The sequence below is a fragment of the Medicago sativa genome, chromosome 7 (genome assembly GCF_051527215.1).
Source record: "Medicago sativa cultivar Bolivia chromosome 7, Bolivia_mono, whole genome shotgun sequence".
NCBI classification, from domain to species: Eukaryota; Viridiplantae; Streptophyta; class Magnoliopsida; order Fabales; family Fabaceae; genus Medicago; species Medicago sativa.
Window position 1 is genome coordinate 52,847,559 of NC_140755.1, and position 14,522 is coordinate 52,862,080.

Below are 14,522 nucleotides of genomic sequence, written 5' to 3' on the forward strand. Positions count from 1 at the left end.
GAATTATAGAGATATTGGGCCATATCTTTCAAGTGTTGAGTGTCTAATTTCTTCCTGATGGAATAATCTAGGCCACCAGCGGCCATTTCGACTAACTCATGTTCAGACACTTGAGTGAAACATCTTGCCTTTAACAGTCTGAATCTATTGAGATAATCATCAATTGATTCAGAAAGTTTTCTCTTGACAGTCGCGAATTCTTTTAGACTTATTGACAGAGCCAAACCGCAAGTGCACGGCCTATCGAAGTAATAGTAGTAAGAAGAGTATCGTTCCGCTAGGGAGTTGTGAATTCAATTAACTTTTAGAGAATGATTAGAAGATAGAGAAGTTTATAAAAAAGGGGGTTTAATTGCTGAAAGTAAATAACAATAATATAAAAGAGTCTTGGGATTATTGGTTTGCCATAATAACAAATCCTTCACTAGACAAGACTTAAACATCTAATTTCATGGTTTACACACTAACTTCTAAAGACCGGTTTCCCTTAGCCCCTCACCTTTCCGATGAAAGTCCGGTGAGAGTTTACTTCTAGCAACCAAGCCTATTTCGCTGACATGATTATAGAAGATGCATAGAGGATTGAAACTACTCTTTGTCTCAATAATTGCAAAGACTATTTCACTGTTTTGCAATTATTGTCTAGATTCACTTGTTCCAACATCGAGACTCCGCTCTCGCTTTATGAATTGATGTTTGGGATGATGGATTAACGATTATCAAACCCTCCGCTTTCGCTTCCACAGTTTGATAATTGTTAATCCACGTTAAGACGGTGAATCTAGATTAGAAATTAGGGTTACATAGAAATTAGGGTTTAGGCTTGTTTTGTTTAGGATTGAGTCATTAGACTCCCCAACAATCCCAAGACGAAGAAGTCTACTCACTCATGTTCATCGTAGACATGGGGGAAGAAGAGAGAAAAAACAGTAAAATAAATTGCAAAGAAAGTAAAAGAGAAATAAAGACTTTTTATTAAAATAATACTTGAAATAAACAAAGTAAAGGTGAATGTTTTATGGTGGAGAGCTACTCTATTTATATCTTTACAATCGACTTAGAAACTAAGCAACTAAAGGGATAAAACGGTAAAGCTGCAACAGGGTAACTTGGGCCTGAAGAAAAGCAGCAAAAGAGTGTTCTGGGGACGGGCACGGCCGTGCCACATGTTGGCACGGGCCGTGCCAAGCTTCTGACTTTGGGGGAACATATTTTTGTCTCGTATCTTCGTATTCTTGCGCTGTATTTGCTCCAGTCCTCTTTCTTTCGCTTCAAGGCACCTTCCACCATATATTTATTCCTAAAATAAAATAAAATACAATTTGAAGTAAAATATTCTAAACTAAAATAAAATGCAATAAAATAAAATCAAATCTAAAATAAAACTAAACTAAATAAGGCAATAAATAAGACTATCTATGACTCATCAAACTCCCCCACACTTGAATCTTTGCTTGTCCTCAAGCAAAAGGCAGCAAACATAGCAGCAACAAAAGATTTGACTATGGCAATATTAAGAACAAATGTCTCAAAAGAAAGGCTTTCCTTTCAGTACACTAATTACAACTTCAAACACTTCTCATGAACCTATTCTACCCAACATCAAGTCTCAAGTGAGTGTGTGTGTGCAGTCCAACCATTTTCTTGCTCCTGTATAAGACAGATATTATGAGGAATATGTTCTATCTCTAGTGCTAAAGTAACCGAGAAAAGTCCTTTCTTTATTTCATATAAGAGTGATGGGAATTTAAGTTAAGATTGATTTAATTTAACAATTAAGCACAAGGGGCTGCAGATGCTTAGGGGCTATCTATCCTCGTAGGAAGTCTTCTCGGATGTAATTGTCCTTTCCCCCTAGATTCAAAATCACCTTAAGCAGTGCTGCAAAATTATTTATTTGTTTCATCTCCGGGTAGGAAGTCTTTTTGGATGTAATTGTCCTTTCCCCCTAGAATTGATGAATTTGTTTCACTTTTAAGTTCAAATTAAGGAGTCACCACCACAATTAGGAAGTTACGATGTAATTGTCCTTTCCCCCACATGTTGGTGCCATTCTCCCGCCCCATTTAACATTAACAAATTAAGAAGAATATAACAATTAAGAATCAATTTGATTAATTTTCCCACACAAACTTATACTACTTTTACTCTTAAGACTTTAAAGGGTCTAAGTTAACACTAAAGATAGAACGTGCTCCTTAAAATACCTATTCATACATTTACTCAAGGATTGCAACCGGGTGCTTTTCTCATTGGAGAATTTCACAATAAAACAAGACATGGGTATAGCAAGTACAAAAGAAACACAAGAAACTACTTTTATGTACAAGAAACAACCTTTAAAGAAGAGACAAAACAAAAAATTTCATGCCATATTTACATTAAAAACAAGCTACTTAGTTATGCCTCTTGCTATAAAAACAAAACAAAAGAATAAAGTTCAAGGGAGTTTGGACACTACGACTCTAGACACTTTATTAGCCCCCCCCCCCCCCCCCCCCCCTCCCCCACACACACACACTTAGGGGAAGTATTGTCCTCAATGATTCAAAGAAAAAGAAAAAGAAGTAGAAGGGGAAGAAAGGGGTGCAGAAAGCTCACAGTGTGCTATGAATAGCAAAAATTGATTAATTTTGGGATCTGCAATCTGGCACGGCCGTGCCAACCTCAGCACGGGCCGTGCCAACATTCTGTTTCTTGCCCCCCATTTTGCTTAAAAAAACATGGCACGGCCGTGCCAACATCAGCACGGGCCGTGCCAACCTTCTGGTAAGGAGGCTTCAAAAATTTTCAATTTCTTGAATTCTTGTCGAATCATACTTGGACAATTACCTACAAGACAACTTAGAACAAAGAAAAACAAAACAAAAGCGGTTAAAAGCGTGGGTTGCCTCCCACGAAGCGCTCTTTTACCGTCATTAGCTTGACAAAAAGAAAAACAACTTTAAGGCGGGTCAATAAGTCTCCAAGCAGCCACTACTTCAATCCCTTCCCCTACATTGTAAACCTTTAGTCTATGTCCGTTAACTTTGAATGGTCCGATTTTTTCAGAAAAGATTTCAATAGCTCCATAGGGATAGACCTTACGGACTTGAAACGGACCAGACCACCTAGACCTTAGTTTTTCTGGAAAGAGCTTCATCCTAGAATTAAAGAGTAGTACAAGGTCACCAATTTTGAACTCCTTTTTAAGGATATGTTTATCATGCCATTTTTTTGTTCTTTCTTTGTAAATGCGAGCATTCTCATAGGCATCTAACCTAAGTTCTTCTAACTCACTCAGTTGAAGTTTCCTTTTTTGACCGGCTAGTTTTGGGTCCAAGTTAAGATTCCTAATTGCCCAATAAGCCTTGTGCTCGAGTTCAACTGGGAGGTGACAAGATTTCCCATAAATTAGCTTAAAAGGAGTCATTCCAATGGGAGTTTTGTAAGCCGTTCGATAGGCCCAAAGAGCATCATCAAGCTTACTTGACCAATCTTTCCTAGAGATAGAAACTGTTTTTTCAAGGATGGCCTTTATTTGTCTATTTGACACCTCGACTTGTCCACTAGTTTGTGGGTGATAGGGTGTTGCAACTTTATGTTTCACTCCATACTTTTGTAAAAGTTTTTCAAAATGTTTAGAAATGAAGTGAGACCCTCCATCACTTATGACAACCCTTGGCACCCCAAACCTTGGAAATATAATTTTCTTGAACAATTTCATAACTACATGTGCATCATTGGTGGGGGAAGCAATGGCCTCAACCCATTTGGACACATAATCAACAGCCACCAATATGTATTGATTACCAAAAGAAGAAGGAAATGGCCCCATGAAATCAATACCCCATACATTGAAAATTTCAACTTCAAGGATGTTGTTTAAGGGCATTTCATTCCTTTTAGTAATATTACCGGTGCGTTGACAATTGTCACATTTAGAAACAAAGAGATGCACATCCTTAAAAAGTGATGGCCACCAGAAACCAGATTGAAGTATTTTAAAAGAAGTTTTTTGACTACTGGCGTGGCCACCATAGGAGGAGGAGTGACAATGGTGAAGAATACTACTTACCTCGCTTTCAGGGATGCATCTTCTAAAAACTCCATCCGAGCCTCTTTTGAAGAGGTAAGGCTCATCCCAATAATAGTGCTTGAGATCATGGAAGAATTTTTTCTTTTGCTGGTAGTTCAAGTTAGGTGGTAGTACTCCTGCTGCAAGAAAATTAACAAAATCTGCATACCAAGGTGTGTTAGCTTGTGCCAATAAGAAGAGTTGGTCATCCGGGAAGGAATCATCCAAAGGCAACTCATCCTCATTGGGTTCCCTAAGGCGGGACAGGTGATCAGCTACAACATTTTCAGTGCCTTTTTTATCCTTTATTTCAATGTCAAATTCTTGGAGGAGCAAAATCCATCGGATCAATCTTGGTTTGGCATCTTTCTTGTTTAACAAATATTTTATTGCCGAGTGATCTGTGTAAATAATGATTTTTGATCCTAGCAAGTATGGCCTGAATTTGTCAATAGCATAGACTACTGCTAATAGTTCCTTCTCAGTTGTAGCGTAATTTACCTGTGCCTCATCAAGGGTCTTACTTGCATAATAAATGGCGTGCATCTTCTTGTCTTTTCTTTGCCCTAACACAGCCCCAACTGCATAGTCACTTGCATCACACATTATTTCAAAAGGTAAATTCCAATCTGGTGGTTGTATGATTGGGGCAGTGACCAGGGCTTCTTTTAACCTGCAAAATGCTTTTAGGCATGCATCATCAAACAAAATTTGCATCCTTAAGGAGCAAGCTTGTTAGTGGCTTAGTGATTGAAGAAAAATCTTTAATGAAACAGCGGTAGAATCCCGCATGTCCTAGGAAGCTTCTAACTTCTTTGACCGAGGTAGGAGGAGACATTTTTTCAATAATTTCAATTTTTGCTTTATCTACCTCTATACCTCGTTCAGAGACTAAGTGTCCTAGGACAATTCCTTCTCTTACCATGAAGTGACATTTTTCCCAATTCAACACTAAGTTCACCTGTTCACATCTTTCCAAAACTTTTTCCAGGTTAGTCAAACAATTATCAAAACTAGATCCATGCACAGAAAAATCATCCATAAAAACTTCCATTATATTTTCAACAAAATCAGAAAAAATAGACATCATGCATCTTTGAAAGGTAGCAGGGGCATTGCAAAGACCAAAGGGCATTCTCCTATAGGCAAAGGGACATGTGAAAGTGGTTTTCTATTGGTCATTAGGGTGAATGGGTATTTGGAAGAGTCCAGAATATCCATCTAAGTAACAAAAGTGTGAATGCTTAGCTAACCTTTCTAACATTTGGTCTATAAAGGGGAGTGGGAAGTGATCTTTACGGGTTGCTTTGTTAAGCTTCCTATAGTCAATGCACATTATCCAACCGGTGACGGTTCTAGTTGCAATGGATTCATTTTTATCATTCTTAATAACTGTAAGACCACCCTTTTTAGGTACTACTTGAACCGGGCTAACCCATTTAGAATCAGAAATTGGATAGATAACACCTGCATCTAGGAGCTTTAAGACTTCTTTTTTCACAACTTCTTTCATGTTAGGATTTAGTCTTCTTTGGTGTTCAACGGAGGGCTTATAGTCCTCTTCAAGCAATATCCTATGTGTACACAATGAGGGATTTATTCCTTTAATGTCATCAATGGTATAACCTATAGCTTTAGGGTATTTCTTGAGAACATAAAGCAATTTTTCAGTTTCTACCTCATTCAAGCTTGCATTCACAATAACAGGGTAGGTTGAGTTAGGGCCTAAGAATTCATACCTCAAGCTTGGTGGAAGTGGCTTGAGCTCCACCTTTGGTGCCTCTTTTGGTAGAGAGGCTGCTTCTTCTTTCATTAATTCTTCCATGCCCAAACCTTCTATGGGAGGGTTTTCATTCAATAACTCCTCGTAGGCTTTGGCATCTCCTTCTAGCTTTGTACCTGCATCACTAACCAAGCATACCTCCAAACCATCATGTGTAGTTGATGCTAAGGAGCATTCTTTCACACAACGGTCAATTATGTCTAACATGCAACAAGAATCTTTAATGGAGGGATTTTTCATAAGTTTAGCAAGTTCAAATTCAACAGTATCTTCACCAACATTAAATTCCAATTTCCCATGTTTAACATCAATTATAGCCCCAGCGGTAGCAAGGAAGGGCCTCCCCAAAAGTATGGGTACTTGGTTATCCTCCTCTATTTCCATCACAACAAAGTCCGTAGGGACGTAGATTTCTCCTACCTTGACAGGGACATCCTCTATGATTCCAGCTGGATACTTAAGGGAACAGTCTGCTAATTGTAGGGTCATCCTAGTTGACTTAAGCTCCCCCAATCCCAATCTCTCATAAAGAGATAAAGGCATCAAGCTGACACTGGCTCCTAAATCACACATTGCCCTCTTTACTATTTCAGACCCTATGACACAAGGTATTGAGAAACTTCCTGGATCCTTAAGCTTGGGTGGCAACTTATTTTGGATGATGGCACTACATTCCTCCGTAAGGTTCACCGTTTCACTTTCCTCAATTTTTCTCTTTTTTGAAAGAATTTCTTTTAAAAATTTAGCATAGGTGGGCATTTGAGTTAGGACATCGGTGAAGGGAACATCAATGTAGATTTTATTCATCATTTCAATGAACTTTTTAAATTGCTCATCAAGCTTAGACTTGGCAAATCTTTGAGGGAAAGGAATCTTTGGTTTGAAGGGAGGTGGTGTAACTTCCTCACTTTGTGGTTTCTCACTCTTTTCTTTAGCCATCTCACCTTGCAGTTCACTAGTCTCTTCCTCACTAGGCTTGACTCTTAATGGGTCTTCTAATTGCTTACCACTCCTAAGTGTAACGGCGTTCATTCTAGGTTGGCAAAATTGAACAAATAGAGAGAGCTGAGCCTCTAAGACCTTATTGTGAGAGGAGATAGAGTCTACTTTTGATGTAAGTGAAACAAAAGAGTCATTCAAAAGTCTAGTTTGATTTGCAAGCTCTTTGAGCTGCTCGGATTGGTTAAGAAGATAATTTTCCATTAAAAGTTCAAGATTAGACTTTTGAATAACCTTTTGGTTATTAGCATAACTTGGTGGTGTTGTTCCTTGAACCAAGGGATTTTCATTAGGGCTTTGGTCAAAACTTACCCCTTGGTTATTTTGAATAAAGTTTATTTGCTCAACACTACCTAGTTTGCATTCACTACATGTTTTACAAGGGGATGTAGGAGTAGTATCACTAACATTAAGTTTTTCAAATTTGTGGGTTAGTGCATCAATCCTAGAAGCAAGGTGGTCATAATTAGAGACTTCGTACATACCTGCCCTCTTTTTGGAGGGTGAAGACTTTGTAGCGAGTTCTTCATCAGTCCATAGAAAGAGATTTCGAGCCATGTCTTCAATCAACGCATAGGCTGTTTCGAAGTTTTTGTTCATTAGAGCACCACCTGCAGCTGTATCAACAAAGATTTTAGTAGCATGAGATAAACCATTGTAAAAAGTGTGGATGATCAACCATTCCTCTAGTCCATGGAGGGGGCAAAGTTTAAGCATATCCTTAAAACGTCCCCATGAAGCATGAAGAGATTCCCCTTCCTTTTGAGTAAATTGAAAAAGCCTTGCCCTTAGTTGGCCGATTTTTGATGGGGGAAGGAAACGGATGAGAAATTCACGCTTCAATTGGTCCCATGAAGTGATGGAACCAACTCTTAGGGAATGGAACCAATTGAGAGCCTTATCTTTTAGAGAAAAAGGGAAGAGTTGTAGTCTCAAGGTTTCTTGGTTTTTCTTATATGTTACGGTGAGCCGCCAAAAGGTTGAGATATGGAGATTTTGATCCTCATCGGGGGATCCCGAAAAATAATTTTGCTGCACCATTTTAAGTTGGGCAAGCTTAATTTCAAAATCTTCATCTTCAACCGTTGGATACACAATAATAGCATATGGCTCTTCCATTGAAGGAGTCACGTATTCTTTAAGAGCACGTCTTTCAGCCATGTTTGGTATTATTTTTATGCTTTCCAAGAAGTTAATGATGAAGGAAAAATAAAAAGTTAAAAAAAATAAAAAGAAAAGAGAAAGAAGAGAGAATTCTAATCACTAAGAAAAAGCCAATTAAATTAGTTAACTCCCCGGCAACGGCGCCAAAAACTTGACAGAGCCAAACCGCAAGTGCACGGCCTATCGAAGTAATAGTAGTAAGAAGAGTATCGTTCCGCTAGGGAGTTGTGAATTCAATTAACTTTTAGAGAATGATTAGAAGATAGAGAAGTTTATAAAAAAGGGGGTTTAATTGCTGAAAGTAAATAACAATAATATAAAAGAGCCTTGGGATTATTTGTTTTCCATAATAACAAATCTTTCACTAGACAAGACTTAAACATCTAATTTCATGGTTTACACACTAACTTCTAAAGACCGGTTTCCCTTAGCCCCTCACCTTTCCGATGAAAGTCCGGTGAGAGTTTACTTCTAGCAACCAAGCCTATTTCGCTGACATGATTACTAGAAGATGCATAGAGGATTGAAACTACTCTTTGTCTCAATAATTGCAAAGACTATTTCACTGTTTTGCAATTATTGTCTAGATTCACTTGTTCCAACATCGAGACTCCGCTCTCGCTTTATGAATTGATGTTTGGGATGATGGATTAACGATTATCAAACCCTCCGCTTTCGCTTCCACAGTTTGATAATTGTTAATCCACGTTAAGACGGTGAATCTAGATTAGAAATTAGGGTTACATAGAAATTAGGGTTTAGGCTTGTTTTGTTTAGGATTGAGTCATTAGACTCCCCAACAATCCCAAGACGAAGAAGTCTACTCACTCATGTTCATCGTAGACATGGGGGAAGAAGAGAGAAAAACAGTAAAATAAATTGCAAAGAAATTAAAAGAGAAATAAAGACTTTTTATTAAAATAATACTTGAAATAAACAAAGTAAAGGTGAATGTTTTATGGTGGAGAGCTACTCTATTTATAGCTTTACAATCGACTTAGAAACTAAGCAACTAAAGGGATAAAACGGTAAAGCTGCAACAGGGTAACTTGGGCCCGAAGAAAAGCAGCAAAAGAGTGTTCTGGGGACGGGCACGGCCGTGCCACATGTTGGCACGGGCCGTGCGAAGCTTCTGACTTTGGGGGAACATATTTTTGTCCCGTATCTTCGTATTCTTGCGCTGTATTTGCTCCAGTCCTCTTTCTTTCGCTCCAAGGCACCTTCCACCATATATTTATTCCTAAAATAAAATAAAATACAATTTGAAGTAAAATATTCTAAACTAAAATAAAATGCAATAAAATAAAATCAAATCTAAAATAAAACTAAACTAAATAAGGCAATAAATAAGACTATCTATGACTCATCACTTATCTTAAATTGGGCAATGTAAAATTGTTCATGGAATAGCCTCTATAATTGAGTCCAAAGTTGAATCAAATGTGGTGCAAGTGTGGTAAACCACGTAAAGGCATTCTTTGTTAGAGAATTTGGAAAGTATTTCAAACTTAAATTCTCATCATTTGCTAGATCTCCTACCTATGTCAAATATCGTGCAATAAGTTCGACAGTGGACTCACTGGTATCTCCTGCAAACTTAGCGAACTTAGGAATCTTGTAACTGCTAGGAAGTTCAGAATGCAATACCAAATCTGACAAAGGAGAAACAAAATTTGGCCTATGTAGGCCAACATTCAAACCATTTTGAGCCATTATGTTTTCGAACAAATTGGCTATATTGTTGTATGCTCCTATGTTCTGTTGTTGGACATTTCTAACAAATTCATTGGCATCTTGATTCCTATTTACTAAGACAACTTCAGGTTGGACTTGAACAACTGGTTCGACAGAATTTAGTTGAGGCACATGTTGTGGCCTCTGAACCATTGGTTCGATCAACCATAACGGTTGTGAGTTTTGCACTTGTGGAATCGGTTGATGAATAGGTTGTGGAGGAGAAAAGAAATATGTTGTTCTCCTCATTTGTGTGGCTAAGGCCTGGTAACTTCGGTTTGTGTTCTGTATCAAAGGATTAAACACTATACCAATTTGTTGTGTTGACAAATTAACAATTTCGTGATTACTCTGATCCATTTGTTGCCTTAAGGATCTCATCGAATCAGTAGTTAAGGCTGGTAGAGAGTTTCGACCAAAAATGATAGAACATGAAGGGTTGTGTGCGTTGTGAATTGTGAAAGGATTTGCTTGGTCTGCAAATATGGACGCACTATTTTGTATGTTCGCCATCATCGAAGTTGGCATACCATACGGTTGTTCCCTAGAAAGGTTCTGCGTACTTACAGTTCGATCATCAAGCCTGAGCCTGACTGAAGGAAGAGGAGAACTTGGGACATTGTTGGACAAAGTAATACCAGCAGGGAATGGGGGTACAAAGGTTCCCATTTCTGGTCGTGTCATTGGTGCGGACGTTGAAATGGTTGAGGGAATGGTTACTCTCGTTTTCGTCAAAACTGGCATAGCCATGGTTGCCCCCACGGCGGTTGACACGTTTAAATATCGTGACAGAGAAGTCGCTTGTAAAGATGGTGCTTGTGAAGATGATTGTGAATAGGTAGATTTGACGCGAGCCATAGATTTACCATTTCTCATATGCATACACAAACAACTTGGTGTTTTTAACAATCAAGTTACCCGGAAATAGTAACAAAATCCTAAAAACGGATCTCTCAAGGAGATGAGTTTTGAAAAAGACTTTTGAAAAAAGGGTTTTTCATTAGAAAAAAAGTTTTGAAAATAAATTTCACAAGCATGGTCCCACTGGGCGTGCCAATTTGTTTACCAGTGTTTTCGACAAAGAGAAGTGGTTTCCTCAATGGAGAACGTGGGAGACAAGCGGTTGTCTACATGGAATAAATGCTGATAGTGGAGTTTTCCATAGAGAAAACGGGTCGCAAATCACCTACACATAATTCTAAACACTCGAAGCACCAGCGCGAGAGAAAAGAGTCATAATGAATGTATGTAAAGGATTTGTCGAACCACCTTTATTTTTAATGCATTGTATTTTACCTTTCGCTTTAGTTTATGCAATTTAAACTAATGCCTTTACTTTGCTTTTAAAACCCTTTTTCTGTTGAAAGACACCACACGGCCTCGTCCTGTTCGTAAATAAACCTATGAACTTGATGAATGCACAAAACCAAAATGAACAACATGTCCTAGGATCTCTGGTTTGGTCCTGCTCGTAATAATCAAAACCAACCCGTATTGTTTACCAAAAACACCAGTAAACAAATTGCCACTCCCGGTGGACCCTGTTTGTGCATCATTTAAAAAAAAAACTTTTTCAAAACCTTGGGAACAAATTTCCATTTTAATTTTTAAGAAAACTAATTTTTTCAAAACCTTGGAAAGAAATTTCCATTTTTTTTTCAAAACCCTTGGAAGAAATTTCCATTGTGAATATTTCAAGCATAAAACCCTTTGGAAGAGATTGCCATAATCTTCCGAAAAAATTCAAAACTTTTTTATAAAAAATACTTGTTTTTCGAAAAACATTTCTTGTGAAAACGGTTTTTTTTTAAGATTATCAACTATTTTCAGTGAAGTTTTTATGGGAAAGAATCCACATTTTGTGCATGCATTTAAGAAGTGGTAAAGCTTTGAAAATAATGACTAAATCTGCCAATACTGGTGTTCTATGTCATCACAATCATCACAATCCTCTTCACAAGCACAAATTACACGGGCATCCACCCCTGCAGTGTGCAAGTGTATCGACGGCCGTGGGGGCAACCATGGCCATGCCGGTATAAACGAAAATGGGAGTAATGCTCTGATTGTAACCGCTCAGATAACACAACCAGAAATGGGGACCTTTGTGCCACCGTTTACTGCTGGTGTACCCGTGTCTACAAGTGTCCCTACTTCAAACCCTCAAGTTAGGGCCTGATTTGATGATAGGGTTATAAATATGCAGAACTTTTCTAAAGACCAACCATACGGTATGCTAACTTCACTGATTGAAAATTTTCATAATATCCATGCATTTACAGAACATGCAAATCCATTTACACCGTTTAACACACATAGTCCTTCAAGTTCTAGCGTGTTTGGCATAAATGCTCCACCAGCCTTATCTACAGATTCTATGATGTTGTTTAAGCAAAAATGGATGAGAGAAATCATAAGATGGTTAATTTGTTGACACAACAAATTGGTACGATGTTTAACTCTTTGATTCAAAACACGAATCAGGGTTACCAAGCACTAGCCACTTGTTTATCGATGTTTTTGGTAAACAATACGGGCTGGTTTTGATTATTACGAGCAAGACCAAACTAGAGATCCTAGGACATGTTGTGCATTTTGTTTTCGTGCGTTCATCAAGTTCATAGGTTTCTTTACGAACAGGATGAGACCGTGTGGCGTCTTTCGACAAGAAAAAGGTTTTAAAAGCAAAGTAAAGGTATTGAGTTTAAATTGTAGAAACTTAAAAGGAAAGGTAAAATTCAATGCATTAAAAATAAAGGTGGTTCGACAAATCCTTTAGAATTCTGTATAGGTGATTTGTGACCCGTTTTCCCGATGGAAAACTCTTATTTATACATAATAAAATAACTGGAATAGCCTAACTCCACGGTCAACACTTCTTCCATGTAGACAACCGCTCGCCTCCCACATTCTCCATTGAGGAAACTGCTTCTCTTTGAAATTTGAATCTTCCCGCCTCGGATGTAAGTTGTTCGACTTCGACGGATTTGCCTCCTTAACTTGCACCGCGTCGAACTTTAAGGCATTTAGACCTTTTCGCTCTAAGTCCAAATCTTGTCGAACTCCTAATGTCAATAGACTTAAGGTATGCCACAATGCATACATTCTAGTAATCATAGTTGGGCCCATCCAGAATAGGTGGTTTGTTAAATTGTCCTCATTCCAATTCCATAGTACCAGAAAATATCTTCCCTAGAGCTCACCCAGAAACAGAACAGGGTGCCTGATCTGATGCCAATTAAAATTCTGGCACGCAGTAAATATGTTATATACGATGTCAAGATGAGTGCGATGTCAAGACGTCATGATAACGCAAATAACAAACAACAAATGGAGATAAATGATACATGAAGTAAAATGGCACTAGTTGTTTGTTAACTCAGTTCGGTTCAACTTCACCTACGTCTGGCGGCTACCAATCCAGGAAGGAAATTCACTATAGTAGTATCAATTCGAAGCATACATAAAAACTATCTCCTGTCTACTAGCTTCTCACTTAATCACTACTCATGCAATTTCTATCTAAGACTCTCCTAGATATGAGATCCCCTACTCACCTCCTCTCAATCACAATCCCAGTGGTCAAATTAATAGTAAAATCATTAATTGAAACACTCTCCTAAATATAAAATCAACTCATGCTTACAAGCTTTGATTGATTCAGAGTTTACAATTCAAATAACCAGTACAACTCCAATACGAGAGTAGCTCACAAATAACAAGGATAGACTAAAAACCCTAATTACCTCTTATGTGAATGGCAGAATCAGTGACAAATTAGGTCTTGAGTCTTCCTTTATATAGCCCGATTGCAGAATGGGCTTGATGCACTAATCGAGTTAGACATCCAGCTGAATCAGGAAATTCCAGCACAAATATTCTGAAGCAGATCAGATTTCCTTAAATGTTGTAACAACATACTTAAGAGACACGCTAAGTACAATCCGTCTTTCTCTGCTTCTAGAAATATCACGCTTCTTGGTCAACTTTTCACGTGATACAAATCTTCAGCGATCTTTCAGGAATCTTCAAGTTTTATATTAATCTCCAAGAAAGAGGAACAAGCCACACTATGATGTCGTACCAACATGTCTAGACATCATGTCCGACATCTTGTTAGAACACTTGTTTTAACAAAATGCAACCAACAAAAGTCTACAAACCTAAAAATATGTGTTCTCTTTTTCTTTTTTTTTTTCATCTACACCTTTAAATATATATTGATGGTATATAAAAGTGGTCCACCGGTGAACCACTTAATTGATGATTCACCCGAGACATCACCGTAAAATTAGTATCATTTACTAAAATACCCGTATTAATTATAGTTAGTGAAATAATTAAGTTAGATAAAATTCAATAAATAAGGGTATAATAGTGGGAAAAATAATAATAAATGCTACATTGGTATTATAAAAAGACAATTATTTTGAGACAGAAAAATGTCAAAGACACAATTATTTTGAGACAGAGAGAGTATCATTTTTAAATATGTATTGGTTGATTAAATTTCTCTTTCCAAGTTTTTTTTTGACTCAATTTATTTTTTAAAGTTGAGAAGTATACTTACTAGAAGAACCCAGTCTAATATAAAAAAGCAAATAATATAAATAATATAAAAAACTAGTTGGTGATATTTTATTTCTAATCAATTGTTGACCAAAATATATATATTTTTGTTTGACTGCATTGGTTAGATATCAAATAGTCCTTTCTCCAATTTAATTATTTTTGACTTTTTTTTATTGGATTTCAATCTATAAAATCCAATGCCACTATTTTATT

General features: G+C 37.4%; 1 protein-coding gene across 1 annotated transcript; it reads right to left on the reverse strand.

Moving 5' to 3' along the window:
- Positions 1-2,944: 2,944 nt before the first annotated feature.
- LOC146906698 (uncharacterized) lies at positions 2,945-8,000 on the reverse strand. Its single transcript, XM_085728939.1, has 5 exons — positions 7,351-8,000; positions 6,201-7,206; positions 5,311-5,978; positions 4,559-4,730; positions 2,945-4,426 (listed from the first exon to the last, which is right to left on the reverse strand). The coding sequence occupies exons 1-5, from the start codon at positions 7,998-8,000 to the stop codon at positions 2,945-2,947; spliced, it is 3,978 nt and encodes a 1,325-aa protein (XP_085585065.1).
- Positions 8,001-14,522: the final 6,522 nt, after the last annotated feature.

Excerpts from the sequence above, each read along its gene's own strand:
- LOC146906698 (XM_085728939.1), bottom strand. The coding sequence starts at position 8,000 with ATGGCTGAAAGACGTGCTCTTAAAGAATACGTGACTCCTTCAATGGAA. Across the intron at positions 7,207-7,350 it reads GATGAAGAACTCGCTACAAA|TGAATGCAAACTAGGTAGTG; the intron begins GTCTTCACCCTC and ends TAAAACATGTAG. Across the intron at positions 5,979-6,200 it reads AAATAGAGGAGGATAACCAA|GTATGCTTGGTTAGTGATGC; the intron begins GTACCCATACTT and ends GATGGTTTGGAG.